This window comes from Lagenorhynchus albirostris, chromosome 16, assembly GCF_949774975.1.
Source record: "Lagenorhynchus albirostris chromosome 16, mLagAlb1.1, whole genome shotgun sequence".
NCBI classification, from domain to species: Eukaryota; Metazoa; Chordata; class Mammalia; order Artiodactyla; family Delphinidae; genus Lagenorhynchus; species Lagenorhynchus albirostris.
Window position 1 is genome coordinate 62,029,742 of NC_083110.1, and position 23,641 is coordinate 62,053,382.

The 23,641-nt window shown below is 41.6% G+C and overlaps 1 protein-coding gene across 5 annotated transcripts in view; it reads right to left on the bottom strand.

Annotated features, from left to right (window-relative positions):
* Positions 1-23,641, bottom strand: part of SORCS1 (sortilin related VPS10 domain containing receptor 1) — a 559,188-nt gene that overhangs the window by 132,075 nt on the left and 403,472 nt on the right. For all 5 annotated transcript variants that reach the window (XM_060125410.1, XM_060125412.1, XM_060125411.1 and 2 more), the window contains exons 7-8: positions 9,285-9,403; positions 6,635-6,724 (exon numbers count right to left, since the gene is read on the bottom strand). In XM_060125410.1, coding sequence (XP_059981393.1) covers positions 6,635-6,724; positions 9,285-9,403 — 209 coding nt within the window. The remainder of the gene's footprint in view (positions 1-6,634; positions 6,725-9,284; positions 9,404-23,641) is intronic.

The following is a 23,641-nucleotide window of genomic DNA, read 5'->3' on the forward strand; positions in this document are numbered from 1 at the left end:
ATAAAACAGGGAAAAACAGTCTGCGTAAATGATGACGTTTTCAGACTCCGGTTGTCCTGGAAGATAGAAACAAGGCAGACATAATGTGGAGGCAGTGAGCAGATGTCCCTGGGGTGGGGATTCCAAATCCCTTCTCTCCCCATTCAGAACTCCAGAGGAGTGGGTGTTCAGGGAGAGGCTGACATAGACCAAGGCTTGATGTCTCAGACCAAGGCCTGCTGTCTCCTTCAGGAGATCCCGCTCATTGCTCTCGGCAGCCTTCCCCCTTCGCCCAAGGTGGTACACATTCGTATCACATTCAAAAACCAAAAAGCAAAACAAAAACAGAATTATGTATAAGGCTAAAGGTAAAAGAACAACCTGGAAAGATTCTTGGCCTTTGTGTAGCTCAGGGCTCAGATCCTCCCAGAGGGATCATCCACTCTCCTTGAAAAGGTTCAGGAGGTCTGTCAATCTTCCTTGGCAACAGCTCCAGGGCCGGAAAATTCTACCTAACTTCAAAATTTCCCATTGTAATATATGCCCACGTTCTCAATCAATCAGCAATTCAGCTTCAACTCTGCTTTAGACTTAGAGGAGCAAGTCTCTCATTCCTCTTGAAAACTGACCACAGTGAACTCATATGATTCCGGAAGGAAGAAGTCCTTATCCAAAGGGTTTTGTATTCCTGACACCTTCTCAGGCCTTACTGCCATACTCTAGAGTTTGATAATGTTTTTATAGAAAAAGTGGGGAGGCCAAAAATGAATCCTGCCCATGAATTCAATTTGGTTGATAATGCAAACTAAGGTTTGGTATAAAAGTTGGCCATATCTTATATCAGCCCAACGCCTATGTACATTTCTTCTGGCAACTGTAGCTTGATGTTCTTTGAAAAAACATCCTCATGCTTCTCAGACAAATTTCCTCCCTGTGCTCAGTCTTTGCTACTTTCTCCCACCCTCGGCACCAGAAGTGATCTTGTAGGCCTAGCATTCAGAAAATTCCATTTTCCTGATGACAGTGATTGGATCAGTGATGGCAATAAGACATGATGCGAGAATGACTGGAATTATTAGAGAGAAAAAAGTTATTTTCTACTGTTAGTTTGTAAGCAGTTGGAATAAAAATAAAGTCTAGATCTGATGGAGACATAGCTTGGAGGCAGAGGATAAGCCAATCTCGGAAAAATAGGCTCAAAAGGTGGAGAGAGATGGTCCAAATTCTATGATAGTCTTTGGGTCTCTGAATGTGGATATCTAAGGAGCCTGCCCACCCGTAAACTTGTTTAGTTAGAGAGGACAGTAGAGCAAAATGATGAAAAGAATGGTCTTTGAAAGAAAATTACTTGAGTTCAAATCCCAGCTCTGTCATTCAGCTGTGCAAACGGTACTTTGTGCCTCAGGATTTCCACCTGCAAACCAGAGATAATAGCATGCCCTTCGTGGAGTTGTGAGGATTAAATCAGTTAGTAAGTGTTAAGCATTTAACCACAGTGCCTGGTGTTAGCATCTGCTCCATACATGCTAGCTATTTTCTGTTAAGCAAACCCTAAATCCCCTTTGTTGATTAAGCAAGGTTGATTTGGCCTTTCTGTTCATTGCAAATATTAGGTGCTAACTAATACACTTAACAAAAAGTGGTTCATCCAAATGTTTTGTTTCTTTCTAATCGAGGGAATTAACTGGGGAAACTAGTCCAAAGGCCATTCATCCACTGAGGGCCAAACCTTCTATGGCCCCCCATTTCCTATAGGACAAAGATCAAAGCCCTTACCCTACCATTCAGAACCCTTAAACAACTACTCCCAATTCATGTTTCCTTCCTTGTTAGCAGGATGTAGCTTCATCCTTGAATTCAAGTTTAAATATTTCAGTAACCTGGACCAGCAGTAACCTGGTCCCTGCATAACTGTGCCTTTGGACCCATTACATAATCCTAGGGGCCAGAGTAAACCATCCATCCATACTACCGCAGCCCACTCAAACTTTTCCTTGGTTGGTGTAGAATGCAAAACACAGATCAAGTACTTAAGTCACTTAGAGAACAAGTAACAGAGTAAAAACAGATTAAATGGCCATGGCTAGATAAGGGCCAAGGGCAGATCTCTCTATATATAATCTAATTACACTGAAGAGACTGTTTAAAAACCTTGAGGATATGGGGAGGGGGAAGGGTAAGCTGTGACAAAGTAAGAGAGAGGCATGGACATATATACACTACCAAAGGTAAGGTAGATCGCTAGTGGGAAGCAGCCGCATAGCACAGGGAGATCAGCTCCGTGCTTTGTGACCGTCTGGAGGGGTGGGATAGGGAGGGTGGGAGGGAGGGAGACGCAAGAGGGAAGAGACATGGAAACATACGTATAACTGATTCACTTTGTTATAAAGCAGAAACGAACACACCATTGTAAAGCAATTATACTCCAATAAAGATGTAAAAATAAAAAAAAAATTTTAAAAACTACGTTGGTCTTAAATACTGTAACTGAAACGTCTGACATATTTAAATGCCATCTTTCCTTTCTCTTCTTGCCTACACGCGCCTGTATCAGGAAAATATGTTATTTCACCCAAAATGGCACTTTATGGTGAAAGCTTATACTGAGATACAAAATTTTAGACCAAGAAGTGAACTCTGAGATGTTCTAGAGCACTTCCCAACATCTGTTCCATAGGACACCACTATTGTTCGATTTTAATAGATTTTTTTTTGAATGGATCCTTTTGTAAAACGTTTTGATTAATGCTAACTATACAGCTTTCTTGCTCACAGGACATCCTAGAGCCTTTAACGTATCAGCCAGCTTCTGTTAGTCTATAGGCAAGGAGCATGGAATGGAGTTGATTTCTTTTTTTAAACTCACGATCATAGAACCAAATTTTCGTGAAGCATCTCTAAGGGCATTTTATTGAGTAATGAGTTTGAGAAAATATTGTGAATCTAAGCTCTGTATTTTAAAAATGTAAAAAAAAAAAAGAGAAATTGACAAACCAGCCCAAGGTTCAAAGCAGGGGGATGACAGATCTAGGTCTGGAATTAGGGTCTCTCGCTGTGAATCAAGCAGCCTTTTCATCACCCACACCCCGGTTCACATCGATCTTCTCCAACACAGACAACTAGATCCATACTAATATTACCTTACTTTTATAGTGTATCTGTCCTCCAAAATGCTCAAAGCACTTTCATATGTGTTGCCTCATTTATCTCACTTGAGTAGCTCAGAATGAGCTCCAAGTACGGTAAGGGAGGAAAACTGTCACTAGGTCTCCCTGTCTGGAGGGCCTCACACTCTTAATGGTAACAGCAATACTAAAATCTCCCCACCTCCCTCTCTGGTCATCTTTACCATTATATTAATTTTTTTTTAATACAGCTCAGGGTAACCTCAGTCTTTCAAGAGTTGAAACAATGGCAGGGGATGATTAAAGAAAATTTGAGCATGTAAGTGCAGGTTTGTCTCAGTTCCTTTGGTGAGCATGAAGCTTTGTTCCTTTCCAGCTGCAGCAGCCCTGCTTTGATAGAGGGTCCTGAAATAATGCATCTTTGCCATGGATCACTCCACCCAAGCTGGGGCTTCTCGTTGAAGGTGTAATGGGATTGTAATGAGGCATCTCATTGCCTTAAATAACAAACACCCACTTGGACCAAATAGTACATTCATTCGCTGTAGTGGTTCCGATTTTTCTGGGGACAAGCTAAATTAATCACCCCATTCTACCCTTGGACCTCAGATGAGGCTGACTAATGGAACCTGTTCATCTGGGAGAGTGTGGGAGGGGCCAGACAGCCAATTGAGGCTCAGACTAAAACTCTTCCTTCCAGATTGGCAAGATGCCACTGGGGGCAGCTGTCAACAGTGATTGGCGTGATGGCTATGAACAAGAAACGCACAGTATGTGTTTCCCAACACTCCAGCCAAGGGGCCAAGTGGTTTCTTTGTTTTAAAATACCATTCTGAGGCTGCACAGATCAATGGGACTTTTTCTCTGGATGCTCCTCAGTATATAAAAATTTGGGGGGTGGGTGCTGCTCCCTTTTAGTAATAGAATCTATTAATTTATTTAGAGAGTAGAAAAGTGTAATACAAGGAATGCCAGTTTGGGAGTCAGGAGACTCAAGTTCTAGCCTCAAATCTGCAGCAAGAAGCTTCTGGTTTGGCTGAAACTTATTCCACTCAAAAAGTATATTCCCAAGAGTAAGTAAGCATGAGATGAGTGGCTTGAAACTGCTGTTTCCCGATGTGGTCCCAATTCCCACATGTCTCTTGAACAGGAGCATCTCACTGCATTGAGTATGTTCTTGTTTTTAAAGGTGAAAATCTTGCAAGCCAACTCCTTCATTTATTGGTCAAAGACAGCAATTTATTTCAGTGCTCAAGTGAAAAAAAAACAAAACAACAAAAACAAAACAAAGCAAAACAACCACCAGCTCTGTTGGACTTACCAAGGTAACATGATCATCTCCCTCATGGACCTCCCTAAAAGATTATCAAGGGTAATTTTAACAGCACTCAATTTTTCTTTTACATACTGACTTTACCCAATTCTCATCTAAGGCACAACTCCAAGGCTGTGTTTGTCTTTTTGGAAAATGTTTTAGGCCGAATCAAGAGCAAGGAGCATCTAAACATACACAGGCGTAGGCATATAGTTCTGGGCAATTACCACTGTCATCAATCTCTTAGCAGCTGAAAAAAATAACTACTAATATGGAAATAGTTCTTTGCAGTTAATAGTGTAATTTAATGTGTGTTATTATCTCTAATGGGCTGAGGTTTACAGCTCACTTTTCACTATGCTAGGGTTAGGGGCAGAGTGATGGCCAAGGACGAGAATTCTGCCTGGAGAAGCCACTGTCTCTCCTGGGAGAGGAGACCTGCAGCGCCCTTGTGCTATATCTATCACTGATTCCCTGGGCAGGTAGCTGATGTTGGTCCAAGATAGCAAACTACAAAGTCATGGATAAAAATACAAGACGAAGAGTCATGAAAACACAATTGAAAAAGAAGTTATTTATGTTCTTTGTTCAACCAAAGGTTTCAAAGCTGAGCTATGTTTAAACCTACACAGTCCCCTTCTTACAGCCACACACATCTCCCTTGTTCTATTGATCAAGGCACACCTGTCAGAATGGCCATCATCAAAAAGTCTACAAATAACAAATGTTCGGGAGGATACAGAGAAAAGAGAAGCCTCCTACACTGTTGGTGGGAATGTAAATTGGTGCAGTCACTGTTGAAAACAGTATGGCATTTCCTCAAATAACTAAACATAGAACTACTATATGATCCAGCAATTCCACTGCTGGGTATATAGCCAAAGAAAACAAAAACACTAATTCAAAAAGATAAATGCATCTGAATGTTCATAGCAGTATTATTTACAATTGCCAAGATATGGAGGCAACCAAAGTGCCTTTAGCAGATGAATGGATAAAGAAGATGTGTGTGTGTGTGTGTGTGTGATGGAATATTAGCCATAAAAAAGAATGAAATCTTGCCTTTTGTGACAACATGGATGGACCTAGGGAGTATGCTTAGTGAAATAAGTCAGAAAGAGAAAGACAAATCCTCTATGTTATAGCTTATATGTGGAATCTAAAAAGTAAAACAAATGAATGTATATTAAAAAAAAAAAAAAACAGACTCACAGATATAGAGAACAAACTAGTGGTTACCCGTGGGCAAAGGGAAGGGTGGAGCAGCTAGACAGAGGTATGGGATTAAGAGATATAAACTATTATGTATAAAATAAATAAGCAACAAGGATATATTGCACAGCACAGGAAAATATAACCACTATTTTGTAATCTATAAAAATATTGACTCACTATGTTGTATACCTGAAGCTAATATAATACTGTAAATCAACTATACTTCAATAAAAAATTTAAAAATAAAAACACTCACATGTCAGTGGTTGTTGCTAGAAAAAAAAAGGCACAATACATTAACAATTTCTGGCTACTTAAAATACATCACAGTGGCAGCAAGACCTCAAATCCACAGCTTTGAGCTCCCAAGTCAGTTTCACTTCCACTAGGTGGCGCTCCATATTAACACAGTTCTTCAGTGTTTGTGGAGAGAGAGTCTGGGGATGTTAGCGGTTGGGAGTCTTTTAACTTTTTTCTGCCACTCTTTTTAAAGGAGTATGTCTTTGGGAAAGTCTAAAATATTAGCTGTGTCTCCGAACCCTAAAGAAAACCAGTCTCGTAAGTTCCACTGGGAAAGAAAGCAAATGTCGGACGCTACATCGCTGCATCTCCTCTCCATGATTAATAACAACAAAATGGTATATAGATATGTATCATACCTGTTGCACTGATATACTGTGTATCCAAAGCATAGTTTCTGTCCTACTAGAAAACCAATACATCCCACTTGAAAAGCAAAAGCACGTCAGTTATCAATTTACTCAGATGCTCCTACAGCAAGAATTCCAAAGAATTAGAGAGAGAAAGAGAGAGCTGGGGGAGGGAGGGATGGACCACTGAGAGAGAAAGAAGGATAAGGAGGTTGGCAAAAAGGAAAGTAAAGAAGTGAACTTGAGAAACAGAGATGGGGGATGAAAAGAAATAAATAACTACGAGAGACTGAAAGAGTCCTTGGGAAAAAGAGTAGACACTGAAATAGAGAAATTGATTCAGGCCATACCTTGGGCAAAGCATATTTGGGCAGCTTCATTTGGGCAAACGCATTCCTTCGGTAGGAAACGTAGTAGTGTGGCCGTCCTCCTGATGTCAGCTGGAGCGTAAACATAAAGGGTGTAAGAAGAGCTACTACGACAGTTACAGGTCACAGAAGGACAGCCCCTCAATGGAAGGGGGTAGCTGCCAACACAACAGCGTAAGTGAGTATTGTGGGCCAGTGTAAAGAATTGGCATTCAGTTCAAAAACAACTTAGACAGTGTATGTGATTTCAGAGGCCCAAAGTGAACCCACTGCACAAAAATACAATTCTTCAATTTGCCCTGCGGTGCAGAAGTCAGGAGACATTTTTAGCAATTTTTTTTTTTTAATAATACAAGCCTTAGGGTATATTGGATCTGTGTCCCTCAGCAGCCCAGCCATCTAGCCCCAAGACTCTGACCACACAAACAGGTCCCGGTGCCAGATGAGAAGGGAATGGTCCAGGTCACAAGGTGGCAGAACGGGAGCGCCCATCTCGGCACTGAATTCCAGTTCTGTGCAGTTACACTGCTGGCTGTGAGCATGTCCCACACACAGCAGTGCTGCTGATGTGTTAGACGAAAATCCGAGCCAGGATCGTGGTTCAAAATCATTCTAGGCCTCAACCTCCCAGAAGAGAACAAATGGTGAGCTACCTCCCCCAGGTCTGCCCAGAATGTACAGCCCAAAGAACGCTGTGAGTCTGAGGGAGGGTGAGAAGCGCTGTGGTCTCCAACTCAGCTGAGCACCACGAGGTGCAGGCTGTGAGCGGTGCACTGCCACTCTCTTTCTCCTTTGGAGCCACTCTTTTTTCCCCAGCTTTATTGAGATATTATTGACATATAGCACATGCAAGTTTAAAGTGTACAATATGATGATTTGATATGCATATATTGTGAAATGATTACCTCATATAAGGTTAGTTAACACCTCCATCCTTTTACTTAATTAAGATTTTGTGTCTATGTGTGTGATAAAATTTCAGATCTATTCTCATAACAACTTTCAAGTATATAGTACAGTATAGCCACCATGCTGTTTATTACTTATACATCATATATCTGGACACGTACCCCCTTTGACCAGCATCTCCCCATATCCCTAGTCCCCAGTCCCTGAAAACCACCTTTTTACTCTCAGTTTCTATGAATTCCTGTTGCTACTCTTAACCCATGTAAACATCTGGACTTTGAAGTCATCTGGAGTTTGTATAATCAGAATGTCAACAAATGCTCTGGGTGAATTTTCGCCAGACACGTAAAAATGTGACTAGAAAGTTATCATATTCACCATGACGTGGCCAGACCACCTCTTGGTCCTAGTGTCGGGTTATATGTTCATAGTGGCCTGGGTAGAAAATATATAAAACTCTAAATGCACAATTGATTTTCATTTGTGAGTCATATATGTGGATTATAAACTGTTACTAGAAAACAGGAAAGGTCCCTGGAAGCAACACTGATAGAGAAACGATTTATACATAGAACCAATATGGGTAACCATTTCCCATTTTAATGTCACTTGATAATTTGATGCTGAAGTTATCAGAGTGCTCATTATTCATTTTCCTAGAGGAAAAGGAAGTGTGTGTGTGTGTGTGTGTGTGTGTGTGTGTGTGTGTAAAACTGTGAACTACTTTAAAAGTACATAGGCTGATAGTAAGGAATTTGAACATTTACTTCCCAATACATGGGATTAAATATTCTAAATTATGATTTCTTGTCCAAGTAAACATACTAGTATCTAGAATGTCTCAATCACAGTGAAATTGTAGATTTATTTATATATATAAACTATTTAGCTATTGTACCTTTGTCAATTTTAATATGGAAAGCAGTAAAGGAATTTTTAAATGTTTTGCCCAAACAAGCCTAAATTTGTCCTTAAATGTGAAAAGAAACAAAGCATTCTTGTTCCTTCTCTCTTCTAATCACTCCTGAACCCTCAGCTTCTCAAGCTGTTTCTCACTCTTGCAGAGGTGAGAAACCTGTCTGAACGCATCTCATCTAAATTCTCTTGACCCTGATCTCAGTCGTGCCTGTAAACAACAGAGGCTGATCGTGCTCTATCCGCTCTGCCTCTCACCACCTCCAGGCACCCCACATGGACAAGTCCTCCAGACACCACCCCAAGGAAGGAATTACTATTCTGTTAGTATAGAAGCTTCAAATTGGTAATGTTCCTTTTGTTAAAAAAATAATGCCTTGGTGGTGGGGGGGGAAAGGGTAAGCTGGGACGCAGTGAGAGAGTGGCATGGACATATATACACCACCAAATGTAAAATCGAGAGCTAGTGGGAAGCAGCCGCATAGCACAGGGAGATCAGCTCGGTGCTTTGTGACCACCTAGGGGGGTGAAATAGGGAGGGTGGGAGGGAGGGAGACGCAAGATGGGGGAGATATGGGGATATATGTACACATACAGCTGATTCACTTTGTTATACAGCAGAAACTAACACACCATTGTAAAGCAATTATATTCCAATAAAGATGTTAAAAAATAATAATAATAATGCTTTTTTTTTCTTTCTTTATTGCTTTTCAGAGAGTGTAAGCAGGCAGAGGGGCTGCATTAGGGACAGAAGCAGGGAAGGGAAATGTCTTTGACACAATCAATGGAAGTGGATCTTTCATACCTGAACAAACACATAATCATCCTGGACAATCAAAGAGTCTGGGTCAATGTAGCCTGGGAAAGGTTTGTTTCTGCTGGCCTCTGTGCAGTTCTGCATTCCGCAGGTTAGGTATTGTGAATCTGAAATAAACGAGGGTGGGGTGATATACACACAGCATGTTAGAGTCAGAGTGGACATCTTCTACCTTTCTTGCTGTCTTCAAGCCTTTCCACAAACCTCACATTCTCTATTCACTACATTACTGTTACTATTGTCGTTAAAAGTATTATCAGTATTATTTTACTCACTTGCTGTCAACACCACCATCACTATTTCCCAGTGCCTCCACCAACTCTTGTCATCCTAGAATATTAAATTCCTGTTAATTAAATTTTTTCCTTCCAAACCCAAATGAAAATATTTTCAAAAGCTGGCAATAATACTTGTGCCTTCTTAGTTATTTTTTCTCATTTATAGGCTTCACTTCCACACTTCGACCTTTGGTAAACTGGGAAACACACACATATGTGCAATCATCAATCACCTCACGCTAGAAGTGCTGTTGTTATAAACAATAAGGTGCTATGCGAAGATGAAGGTTTTTCTTCTATTACTAATTGGAAATAAAACAGAATTGAGAGGAGATTCCCAACTCAAAAACTTTGCCCTCATTTTATAGGTGAGTAAACTAAGACCCTGCATCTCACCTGAGACTATAGCAGGTGATAAACATATCAGTAATAACAATAGATTTGATCCCTGTTGCTGGAAGTATATTGTATGAGGGAGGCTGTCACTGTTTTTCAACCACAACTATTCTGCCCTCTCTATGAATCAGATGTCACTTAAAAGTCCCTTTGCCTCCTTGCACTTAGAATAAATTCAAACCCTCTACCACCACTGCTTCAACTGCCCCTCATGCTAGTCTCTTCTCTCCCTGTGACTCTTCTACTCTAAACTGCAATATGTTCAGGAATTCGGCCAAACTTTCTACCACTACATTTGTATTCTCTCTGCCTAAACTGCTTCTCCCCAGGATGTTCCCCAAAGAAGGTCTAGAGTTCAGCTTACTGTTACTTCTGAGCGTTTTCCATGATTACTTTCGATAACACTCCATCCTGTTAATTCCCTTCATGGAATTTATCACAATCTAAAGTCACCTTGCTCATGATTTATTTCTGCCCCTCTCCCTGTTAGAATATAAGCTCCATGAAGACAGAGACCTCTTTTGTCTTTGTTGTTCCCTCCTAGACCTCCAGATTCTAATACTGTTCCAGGCACATAGTACGTAATAAATAAATATTCCTTGGAACATACCACTTTACTGGAATATATCTTTTTGAATGAAAAAGGAAGTTATTTTACCTTTTTTTTGGTGCTTAATGAGTGGGTAGGTTTAATTTTAGGACATCAAAGATGTATGAAGAAATCCACTCTTCCAAATGAAGAAATCAGGACATGATTATTTACATGAAATGGGGGGTAGGCAATTGCATGTTGAGTTGGATATTAGGATTCACTAATTGACTTCCCTGAAGGAAATTTCTAGCATTACTTTTACTGAAGAACTTGGGTAAACCTGTATTCTACAAGGAGTGCCGCTAGGGGGCGGCATGCATATTTGCTCCAACTGACCAATGGCTGACGCAGCTGCTGATAAGCTCTAAGGAGAGGGAAGGAGAGCTTTATCTACAATCTTCCTTTATCCACAATCTTCCTTTATCCACAATCTTCCTTTATCCCGCTGCCATGTGTGGTGATGGGTATAGCGCTCAAGTATTTTAACCCATCTAGTCCTCCAAAGAGAAACTAAAGAAAAGCCTTTCAGGCTTCCCTGGTGGCGCAGTGGTTGGGAGTCCGCCTGCCAATGCAGGGGACACGGGTTCGTGCCCCGGTCTGGGAGGATCCCGCATGCCGCGGAGCGGCTGGGCCAGTAAGCCATGGCCGCTGAGCCTGCGCTCCGCAACGGGAGAGGCCGCAACGGTGAGAGGCCAGCGTACCGGGAAAAAAAAAAAAAAAAAAAGAAAAGCCTTTTACACTCCCTTCCCTATCTCCTTTCTTAGACATTCTTATAGCTTCATTTTAGGGCATAACTCATGATCTTTCTCCCTGAAGAGAATTTCTGGGACTCATCCCTTCCCAGTTCTCCCCATGCCACACAAAATCTGCACCTCACAATTTCACACTCCATCAGACCCTTCTACAGCTTTAGTTGACTTCTGTTTTTCAAAAGGCAACTGAGGGTCATAGAAATGGAGATTGGCATCTGTGAGACCTGGACTTGAGTTCTGGTGTGGTCATAGCTGCATAATTCAAAGGAAATTATCTTCCCGAGTCTTGCTACCTTCATCTATTAAATGAGGATGCCAATGTCAGCTATCTTGTAGTTTGGCTCTAAGGATTTACTGAAATAATATATATGCTAAATGCTTTGAAACTCAAAGTTGTACAAATGTCAGTTGTTACCATCAACTATAATGTTCCTATTTTCTCTTTTGCTTCTTTTCACAATGATTAGATCAGTTTGGGGCACACAGTTTGTCCTTAAGGAAACTGAATTTGAGTATTACAGTTACATTTCACTATCAGGTACTATCAGTGACCTATCCAATGCTCACTCCTCCCTGCCTCTTTGCCAGAAAAGCCAGTACTGGACCTGGTGGCTCATCTTTCTTCCACATGAATCAGAAGCTCTGATGTGCAGGGAATAATCCTCTTGAGTCTATGCCCACTCTACTTGCCATCACTTGCTTTAGGGAAAGCCATTTAAACCAGTTCTAGTAAATAAGACGTGAAAGAGATCTTCTAAGGGGCTACAGGGAGGCACAGCACAGAAGACCTTCTTCTGCTACCATACAACACTGAGTCAACATGACGCGTGGGACTGCTCTAGCCTTCTTGTGCATGGAGGAGTCTTAGAGTTAAACTTACACAATGAGTATGATGAAGAGGTGGAAGGGACCTGTTCCCTGATGACATCATTGAGGTACTGATTATACTGAACCCAGGGTTGCCCTGTCTCTGTGCTTCTTGTTATGTGAGATAATGAATGAAAACAATTTGAATCAAGGGTTCAGAATTAGGAAGTCTCAGGCTTCAATTTACTAATACAACTTCCAGTTAGAATTTCTCAGACTGCCACCCCATGAGGACTTCTTGATGAATACACAGTGCTTGTTTTATCTATAATGGTGTCTAATAGCTTCTTTCTTAAGACCTCAACTTCCCCTTCAAAGGTCCCTGAGCAAGAATAAGATGGAAAATATAAACTTTTCACATTTATAACTCAACTATACAAAAATTATGAATCTGAGGGATCTGGGGAGAAATTAAAAGAACAGGGAAACTAATATTTGTTGAACATCTATGTGCCAAGTACTCTAAAAGCATGTTCACACTTATTTGGTACATTTAATCTTCACAATACTATAGAGTATAATTTATCAACTGACTTTGCAGATAAAGAGAATGAAACTCCAAGAGATTATAGAAATGGCAGTTAGTACATATAGTACCGTATAACCGTATAGTACGCGGTTTCAATCGGGGTTGGTTGGCCTCCAAGTCTGGTTTATTTCCACTATGTTGCATAGTGGAAATAATGCAACCAATTGGTTGGGGCCAATTTTTGTTAAGCATGTTTTTTGGCTTCCAAGTATAAATGGATATACCTAGATTAAAAAAAAAAAAAAAAGCCTGTCCGTTTGTATTTTTGTGCAGGGTCATCTGGCAATACGGATCAACATCTTTTCGGGTTCATTTCTGAGAATTCGACTTGAAGAAATAATTAATGATCTATGCCAAGATTTATCTACTTTGATATTCATCATAGTGTTGTTTATAATTTAAAAAAATAAGAGAAAACAAAAAGGCCAACAATTGAGGAACAACTAAATAGACTGTGGCACATGCATAGTTTGCTATTAAAATTCTGCCTTTAGACTATATATGAGGAATTACAGAAATGCTTAATGCATTTTATATCATAAAAATAGCTTACCAATTAATAATGCTGTATCAATGTTAATTTCTTAGCTTTGAGAAAGAGAACATGGTTGTATAAGACGTTAACATTAGGAGAAGCCGGGTAAAGCTGCACTATCTTGGTAACTTCTCTGTTTATCTAAATTTATTCCAAAATAAAAGTTTTTAAAAAGTAGGTTACCAAAATATGTGCATATGGACACGATTCTGTGCAAGTGGTATATATGTAGATGTCTACATATGTATGTTTACATGGGGAAAATGAATAAAAGTTATATATGTGATGTCAACACTTGCGTAGAGGCAGTGATGTGAGAGAGGCAGACAACCAGTGTCAAATCTTTGGTCAGCACCTCTCAGCCTGGGAAAGGGGCCAGGGGTCATGGTGGGCTTGTGGGATCCTGCTTGCAAGAATTAGTGAACTGTCTCTAATTCCTTTGCTTGTTCTCTCTCTCTTCATTCCCCGTGCCACATACTGAGGCAGAGCTGTGCGATGAGCCGTTCTTGAGCTGAGAATTACAAAATGTACACCGATGGACCCAAGAAAAGCCCCAGGAAGAGGTCTTGAAACCATGTCTTTCCTGGAGAGGTTCAAAGTGAAATTTGCAAGCTGAAGGGGAACTGATCAATTCCCAGTGGCCTGCCTGTGGTAAACTGCTCCTGGTTTGTTCTCCTTCCCCTCCTAATGGAAACAGAAAGAAACTGGCGCCAGCACTTCACATTGAGGGACCAATCATTCTTATTCCCCTTGGGGCTTGCTGTAACAACATTAAGCATGATGAACTCTTTCCATATTCAATTCCGGTGAGTTTATGATGCAATTTCATAGGAAGTATCTTGTAATTTGGCATTAATTAACATCAATTAATGTAGGCAACTGCTAGACTTTAGAATTAATTTCATTACTTTTCCCACACAGATGTTTTCCTTGCCACAGGTAATTAGGACACTGTGCGGCTCTTTTTAAGCATCTGGGCTCTCTGCAACAGCTGCTGCTTGGAACAATGCAATTCCCATGCCCCCTGCGCTGCTCTAAGGAAGGGAAGCTGCTTTTTAAAGGCCAGGCTTGGAGCAGGGGAGCAAGGGTTTAAATGCAGGCTTAGCTTGGTAAACCTAAGCAAATCACTTTACTTCTCAAATCTGTAAAATGGGAATAAACAGGAGCCATCCTGCCAGCGGTTATGAGGACTTAAAACCTCGGTCGGGAAATGTGTTCAGTCCTGTGTCTGGCTGGACTGTGCTCACGTAGTGGGAGCTGTGGCTGTGATCGAAGCACCCCCTCTTTCATCACCAGTACTGCTCACTGTGTCTCAAGGGAACCAACTGGGAAGCACTACAGACATTTCTACCTGAGACAATAGGCTTCCTTTATATTCATGCTTTGGTTTGGGTTAATTTTTTTAAGTAATTTTTTAAAACACCATGAAAAGTATTCTCCCGGTGTAATTAATAGCTAATAAATATTCTATGCAGGCAGTGTGAGGTAGTGGTTGGGGCAGAACTGGAAACTAACTAGGGCTGTGAGATGACACAGAAGTCACCTTGGTGCCCAGCACACAGGGCAGCCCGCCTGCAGCCAGATTGTTGGGCAGGGTCTCCCTCCCGTTGGAGTGAAGGGCTAGGTCCGAGCTCTTTCTCTCTTGTGTTATGTGACTCTGAGAAGGTCATTTACCAAACTAGGCTTCAGACTTTTTCTCTATAAAACGTGGGTTATTAGAATTTTAGAATCAAAGGAGGATGTTAAAATCAGACTACTGACTTTCAGATCCGAAGGTCTTTACCATCCTTTACCCACTGAAACCTCTTCCCTTCTCACTCTCGCCCACGGGAACAAAGCTCTGTGATGTTGCTGGGAAGTCTGTGTCTCTGGGGCTTCCGCTCTTTTTAAACAGCACGTGCATTCCTGGCTGACACCCTGTGTTCATTCAGAGAGCTCCCCTGGTTTGAACTGCCTTTTCCTTTCCTGTGATCCTATCCAAATACTTCCTGGGCCCTTCTGTGAAGTTTTTCCTGAGGCTTGGGCAGACCTCTCCCTTCCCACAATGGCTCCATTGATAGCGACAGCAGCATTAACCTCCAAAACAACCAGAGCAACCTCTCCTCTGAGTCAGGAACTGTGCTGAATGGACCCCATGCTTTTTCTCTTCTAAACTTTGGAGAAAATCCAGAATAAGGTACTTTTTACAGGTAAATAACTCCAGACTTAGGGATGATACTTGAACATTGTAAAAGCTGAATGTTAAATAAAACCATAAACTACGCTGGCAAGCATGAACACTTTAAAGCTCTCTCCCATCCCCCATTAATTTTCAACTTTGAAGTAGAACAGTTTCTAAAGCCCATAATCTGTATATAAATTTTTATCTTGTTCTTTCTACTGTCCTATTATTTGGTTTGGAACATTCCTACTACATATTTGCACCCAACACACACTCACACACACACACACACACACACACACAAGTGTGTGTACACATGTATCAACAAGCTTGTGCTCATAGAAACTTCATTCCCATCAGGGGTCTAGAGCACTCTGTGGCACGTACCAGTTAGAAACTGAGATCTTCAAAAGTGAGACTCCAGCCTTGACCCCTGTAAGACTATATTGAGGACAAGAAGTTTCTGTGAAAATTATAAACTTAGATCAAATGTCCTCCTTTGGCATGATAAGCTTGTGGCATTGCTTTCTTCTAGGCAATCTCTTGATTTTGGCCCAGTATAACTTTCTAAGTGTTGTCTTGTATTGATAGCCTTTGGACACTCAGGAGGCCATGATTACTACAGGGAAAGTTCTGGAATTACACATTTTTTGCCAAGCATGGGGCTAGGAATTGGGGACATGAGAGAGGACAGGAGGGCAAATAATTTAGTAGAAATACAGAAAGTCCTTCACCAAGGATGATGCAGTGGGGTGAGTGTATCCTAGGAGGAGTGCAGGTTCTGTGGGTCCCCAGGTGAGGGGCATCTGACCTTCAAACCTCTCCACGGATGGTTTACTCTGTGTCAGGACTTATCCTGCGACTCTGCATTTATTTTACTTTGCATTAAAGGGAGTTGTAGACCTGTTGTGCCCTCGTGGCCTATAGAACACCTGAATATAGAGACTATTTTACTATTGACTCTAACTCACAGAGGGACAGTTACCTGTGCAGGGCTGAGGGTGGGGACACCCAGGGAAGGCTGCGTGGAAGAGCTGAGAAAAGTCTGGAAGCTGCTTGGAGCAGTGACAAGCGGGACACATCATTCCAGAAAGCAAGAGCACTGGGCCAGAGCACGGGGGCACGAGAGAGGATGGGAGATGGGCTTGGGGAATGTCAGTCACCTCTTCTGTGAGAAAGTCACACTAGAACTCCAGTTTATGCCAAGAAAAGACACGAAGTTATCTGCAAGGTCACACCCAGCCATGAAAAACTGAGAAGCATGTTTGTTCCAGTAACTTTCCAAATTGAGTTTACAAAGAAAGGAGTGGGAGACGGAGAGACAGAGACAGGGAAAAGGACAAATAGTAGGAAAGAAAGAAAATAGGAATCCAAGTGGAAAGGAGGGAGGGAGGGAAGGAAGGGAGGAAGAAATGAAAGCAGTTTTGTGCATGGGGGAGAAAATACACAGCATGTATTCTCCAGGGCTTTCTGTGGGAGAGGGACGTACGCTATTTACTTAGATGTGTTCATGTGTTATATGATGAACGCCAGGACAGAGGGTCAGTTCAAGAGACAGCCTCTGAGACACGTGGGTATATCCAAACCACTATTTCTTCACTTACTTTCTATCTTCATCACACTCGATACTGAATATCATATTTGGAACACGATACTCAATAAAGATCAATAAGACATGATCCTTGCCTTCCATAGTGAAATAAACAGAAGAAGATGACACGTTTGTCTGTCTTCTCTATATTCCAGCTACACCTCAGCCATGCCAAACATGCCCATACTCCGTATCCTTCACACGTGATGTTCCATCTGTCTGCAATGCTCTTCCACCCAGCAGACCCAGCTCTTTCCCTTACTTCCATAAGGACTTGGCTGAAACACCAAATGCCACCTTATCAGAGATTCTGTGACAGCAGCCCCTGCCCCGCCCCGTCACTTTTCATCTAGACTCTGCTTTGTTTTGCTTCCTAGAACATACCATCATCTGGCACTATGCATCTGTTTATAACCTGTCTCCCCTAACCAGAAGGTTAAGCTCTATGAGAGTCGGGCCTTTGCAACATCCCTTACTATCCTTCGTTCATGCCTAGAAGGGCAGCTGGCCTAGCACAGATGTCCAACAATGCTTTTCAAATGAATGGATAATAAATAGGTCTGCAGTGAACCAGACCTGGCTTCAAATTTTAGCCTGCGGCAATGGCAGAAATATTTAGCCTCTGTAAGCCTCATTTTCCTCATAATTAACGTGAGGAAAATAATCATAGGTCCTACCTCCAAGAGTTGTTGTAAGTAGTGCAGCAGTGCCAGCCAGATAATAGGAATATAATGCACGATCCTAGCATCTGTGTTGCTTGAGAACACATGGGGCAAAGGAGGGGGAGGTATGAGTAAGTGGCAAGATCTTTACGCTACCTTTTGTTCTTGTTTTAAAGCAGGAGTCAGAAACAGGAATTTTTCCAACCCTTAGAAATTGCCACACATGCATGTTACATGGACTGTTGCTGCTGAGTCCTGGGGGAGCCTGAAGACCCAGGAGAAACCCAGTCCTTTGTCCTAGAGTTAAGATCTGGACATCTAACAAGGTCATGGTGAAGGTGAAAAGAGATGAGACATGTCAAGAAAGGACTTTAGCAGGCAGCAACCTAAGTGCCCATTCACTAGCACAGGAACGAATGACATAGGCAGAATCGTCACACAGTGTAAAACGATACAGCAGTGAAAAAGGCTGCACTGGAGCTCCACTCAGCACCATGGACAGAGTGCCACGCAAAGTACTGGGCGACAAGGCAGAAGGGAACCCAAAGTATGATAGCATTTCTATGAAGTTCAAAATATGCAAACCAATATTATACACTGTTTAGGGATACAGACACAAACAATAGAAGGTAATGGTATGAATAGGAATGATTGACACCCATTTCAGAAGAATGGTTAGTGGTGGTAATCGGAAGATGCAATTTGGGAAAAGGTACTGTGGGCTTCAACTGTGTTTGCAACAATGTAATTAAGAGGTTGACACAGACTCTGGCCCATCCAAACCCAGCCTGTCATCTGTTTTTGTGTGACCCATGAACTATGAATGACTTTCACATTTTTTAATGGTTGAAAAAGGTCCTAAGAAGGGTAACATTTCACAACCTGTGAAAATTACGTGAAATTCAAACTTCAGGGTCCATTAGTAAAGTTTTCTCAGAACACACACACATACACACACAGGAAAGATCTGAAGACAAATTTCTCTCCTGCACCTCTGTGTTCTCCCCCTTGGGATGGGAGGTAAGGACACAGACCTCCTCACAGATGGGTGAGCACACAGGAGGCAGGGGAAGTAGTAGCACATAATGGATACAAAGGACCTAATTTGAAAGCTGCCCAGCTGAGCCTGTTACTGCACTGTCACTGTCAGGTTTTTCATTGCTGTGTGGGGAGGCTCGTGTTATCTTATTTTATGCTTTTCTGGTTGGTTTTCAGGGTCGTCTTTAGGCTGCTAAGTTAGAGGCCAAATTGAAATCAATAGTCTTTGAAATTAAGAGACTTTTGCAATATGAAAAATGGGGTCAGAAGGACACTGCTAGGAAGACAAAGTGGTGGTGGTGCCAAAGCCTGGGAGCTCAAGGTAAAGTAGAGGTCGCACCCAAACTGCTGGCTGGAGACTCCTGACTTTCACTCTCTCTCCCACGCCTCTGTGATTTTTCTTTCCCATCTTACTTGCACAGCAAGGCTTCTTTTTACCTGATACTTTAACACCCTCTGGGGGAAGGACTAAGTGTACCCTCTCTGCTGCCCAGCCCATTGTTTTCAGTGTCAAGTAAAATCCTCAGGTCCTGACCCCCGGGGCATTTTCCATTGTGGCCAACTCCAATTCCTCCAGGAGTTCCCCCTTCACTCCAGGCCTTGGCAGCCCAAGGACTACTTATTGGGCTGGCCACTTCCAAGCAGCTGGCATCCCAGGCTTTATCTGTTGCCTATAAAGCTCAAGGAGAAACCTGGCAACCGTTCTACACTGGTCTGAATGTCCTCTCCAGGTATGAAAGGAGGACACTGTGCGCACGGTACCAAGAACAACTGGAGACGTCTGGTTAGAAATCGGTGGGGGCGTAAAGGACACTCAAAACCCCATCAAGCAATAAGGTCGAAGGGAATTCAGGGGATGCTCTGAAGTCCCTTCAGGTGCCTCCTAAATGTATCTAGGACATTGGGTTACATTTCTAGGATCACTCTCTATTCTCAGTTGCAGGTTACTCAACATGGGAGGATCCCTTTCTAAGCCAGAAGAAACACCTCTGGAGTATATCCTTAAGAACTGGAAACTTAAATTTTACTGTAAGAGTGCCTGGCCTTTATATAAATTGGGGGATGGAAAATGGCCTGAAAATGGGTATCTTGCAATTGGATCTTTATTGCCACAGGATGGGAAAATGGACTAAGGTTCCCCATGTTCAAGTTTTCATGGCCTTTTATCATAATCCTGCTCTATGTGGCTCCATCATCAAAAGCCTGAGGAAACAGAAGATCTCTCCTAACATTCTAAATGATCCCCTCTGACTTCTCCCAACTCTTGGGGGGGAACCAAGTTTCCCCCACTCTTGCAAGTTCCCTCACTCCTCCAGAGATTCTTCTGATCAAACTGAGACCCCACCTCCCCAGAGAAACCATCCCTGCTTGGACAACATCTTATCAGCCAGTCTGCCCCTGTTATTAGGGCCAGTTTTAGCACTATTCGGTCATATTTTAGCTATGAAACTATGACTACAGAAAGGAAAGATGATTTTTTTTTTGACAATATGGCCACAATATTCTTTAGACTCTGGAGAAAATTGGTTAAAATAAAGCTTTTTTTGAAATTGTAAAACCGGTTCTTTTTGCATGTGCAATTAGAGAAATCTAGCTTGTTAAAATGCTTTTTGGTTTATTTTCAAAATTCTGACCCTGAGAGAATAAAAATATGCCTAGGAGAAAGCTTGAGGTTAACTCTTATCATGTCCTTGGGAAACAAACACAGCCCACTTTGCCTGAGACTTCGGCCTTGGGTTGCTTAGTGAAACTTCAAGTCAAAAAAAAAAAAGGCAAAGAGACAATTTAAGCCTCAAGAGGGAAACTATGAGATCTCTGTCTGGATATATGTATGTCTCAGTATGTGTCTTTGTCTTCGCATAATATTGCTGAAGTTAATTTGTAAATGAGCTCTATTTAACTGGCTTAGAAAAGAAAAGTAAGTGCTCACTAATCAAACAATTCTAAATACAAGACAGAAACTAAAGATGTTTGGGTTTATTTGACACACGCCTTGCACCACATTGAGAAAAAAAAATGCGCTTTGGAAAAATACATGTTTTTAGAGGTTATGGAAAGTGATCTTGAGTTTGCTAATCAGAAAACGCCAGTATGACAAACAGTTACACCTGGTTTCTTCTTGGTTTTCACTAGAGGTCATGGGTTTTTAAGGGTCAAAAATTATAATATGTAATCAAAGCTACCGAAGTGACAAGAGAAGCATTTCAGTGCGTAAAGCAAGTAGGATATATGTTGTTGGCCAGAGAAGATATAAAGACTGGAGACATTTTTGTTGGGGAAAGTGATGATAATAAATTTGTCCTACAGTTAGTTGTTTATAGATGAAAAAAAATGGGCAAGTTATTGATAATACGGATCCAGGAAGTGATAAAAGTTTTGTGGAAAAGGAACTATGAAAAAAAATTGGTACGTTGTTAAGACTGATTAAGACTAAATTGAAATTAATTAGGTAAATAAATTTTGCTATTAACAGTAAGCTGGTACCAGACTGAAATTTGGTTCTCTCTCTATATTAAGAGAAATGCTGCTTTTGATAACAGACTGTGTAAATTTCTTTGCCTTTAAGTGATTTATATTTGCTTTTGAAATCTTTTGTTACTTTGGTTAAGTATTATTTCACAATGATCTATGAAGATTATAGCACACGTAGAGAAAGTTCATTCTGCTTCTACGAGATTAACCCCCCCATTGTCAGACTTCTGCCACCCTGATGCCCTGTAGCATGGCAATGGTCTACTCCTAAATCAGGGAATTTAAAATGGATCAACAATAGCTGTAGATTAAACAGTCAGCACTATGGGAAGACATGTGCTGTTCCCAGACCAGGGCTCGAACCCGTGTCCCCTGCATTGGCAGGCAGATTCTTAACCACCACACCACCAGGGAAGCCCTTGGGTATGTTTAAGAAAAATGGGGGTAATTAGAAAAAATTATGTTTCACGAAATATTATCGTAGTTTCATTAGTTAAGTTCTGTGTTTACTAAGACTCACTTCCCAGATAGTTCCTTGCTGTTATGTGATAGTTACAAGTTTTAATTGAGTTATTAAAGGGACACTCGAAGTTTGTTTCTGAAGCCTAACTTTGTAATCAATCTTTGGATAAAGATCAGATGCTCCATGATCTACAACCAGGAGATTAACAGCAGGCTACAGTCATTCAAGTTTAAAGAAACAATTAGACTATGCTAAGGATAAGGAGCCTGGTGACACTAGGAAATTGGGCTAAATGCCTTATGGACAATGCCAATGTATACAACTTCCCTTAAAGATAAGGTCTGGTGAAAAACAGACGAAGCCAGACAAGCTGGGGATGGACTAGGCCGTACCTAATGAAAATTTCTTAACTTAAATTCTTACTTATGACCTTACTAATACTGCTAGCTGCATTATTTCTATTTTTGCCTGTTTTACAAAATTGTTGTTTCTTACATTACCAAATGTGTGACTGGGCCTCTGATAAAATGATGGTATATAGTCCCATATGAGATCAATGACTGGAAGAGTGAAACTGGAGATACAGGAAGACGCACCAAGAGGGAATATTTTCCGAGACCATAAGAGACTAGTAAAGCAGGAGGTCCAAAGACTTTTGGCTACTCACAAGGCCTAGTCCAGTAATGGCACACTGAGCATTCCTAGCTCTGTGGGACAAAATAGTCATAAAATGCCCCCCAACCATGGTCAAGTTTATGGCCATGAAGGGGCCCTGCCAACAGGAAACTGGCACGTGCTGTCTGCCTCTACAAAGATTAAATCTGAAGCTGCTGCAGCTGCTGACCTTCAATACCCCCCGAAAGGAGTTCAGGGTGGAGATCAGGAATGAGGCACTGTGTGCTCTGGGAAAAAACTGACCAAACAGGCCTTCAGATGGTTAGATATTTTCAGGTAAGGATTTTTATGAGCCCAAATTCTCACCTTTCTCATACCTAGAAAAACACTAAAATCATTAACAGTGACAACTGCTTTGGTTTATGTGTTAATACCACATCAAAGGTTAAAACCTACTTGGATAAAACTAGACAACTGGCTACCTGACTACAGGTCTCCTCAAAATGCCAGGTCTAGACTAGGATTCAGGCTTATCTTCCTGAAAAAAAAAAAAAAAAAGATCTATTTTGTCTATTAATGTTCAGGTTGTCACTCCTCCAACTACTTCTGAATCTGTTATATCTACATCAGTAACACTAGGCTAATTAAAAAAAGACATCAAAAAAAATATATATGACCACACCAAATGGCTCCATTTCTTTGGACAGGGTAACCCAAGCGCTGACTCTATCTGGACCAGGATCAAAAACTGTTACCAAATATAACTTGGTTCTTACTCCTGCTTTGGCCACTGGTTACAATAATTCTTTTACTGATATTTACAATATTTGCAAACTTGCTAAGTCTGTCTCTTTCAGATTGAAACAGTTTCACATCAGGATAACGGGTGATGCAGAGATTTCAGCCACTCCTCAGAACAGATCCTGCCAGAACACCAGCGTAGGTCACCCTGGGGTCCCTTAATGAGACAGGGCGAGAGCTCCATGACCCCAACTAGATACCGTCTATGAGTCCCTTGCCAGCCTGAAGAAGCGACAGAAGCCAGCCCATCGTCCCTCATGCTCCCAGCAAAGATTTCTTGGGGTTCATGTCTCTCAGGGGGAAGGTGAGGTAGGAGATAGATAGGCCCCTGCGCTGGACAGCTGGTGTTTGTCAAGTGGAGTAAAACTGAAGCTTTGTTCTCACCCAGACACTCCAAGGACAAAGCTAGTGGCAGAAGCTGAGCTCTGCTGAAGTAAAGAGATAAGATGACCACTCCTAAGGTCAAGGAAAACTTCCCTATCTGCACATGTGCAGGAAGGCTCCTTGGGGGTCAAAAAGGGAGCGGGCATCACCCCATAATATGTGTGGACATGTACCCATAGGCCTCTGTGGTGGGATCCATCTTAGCAAAT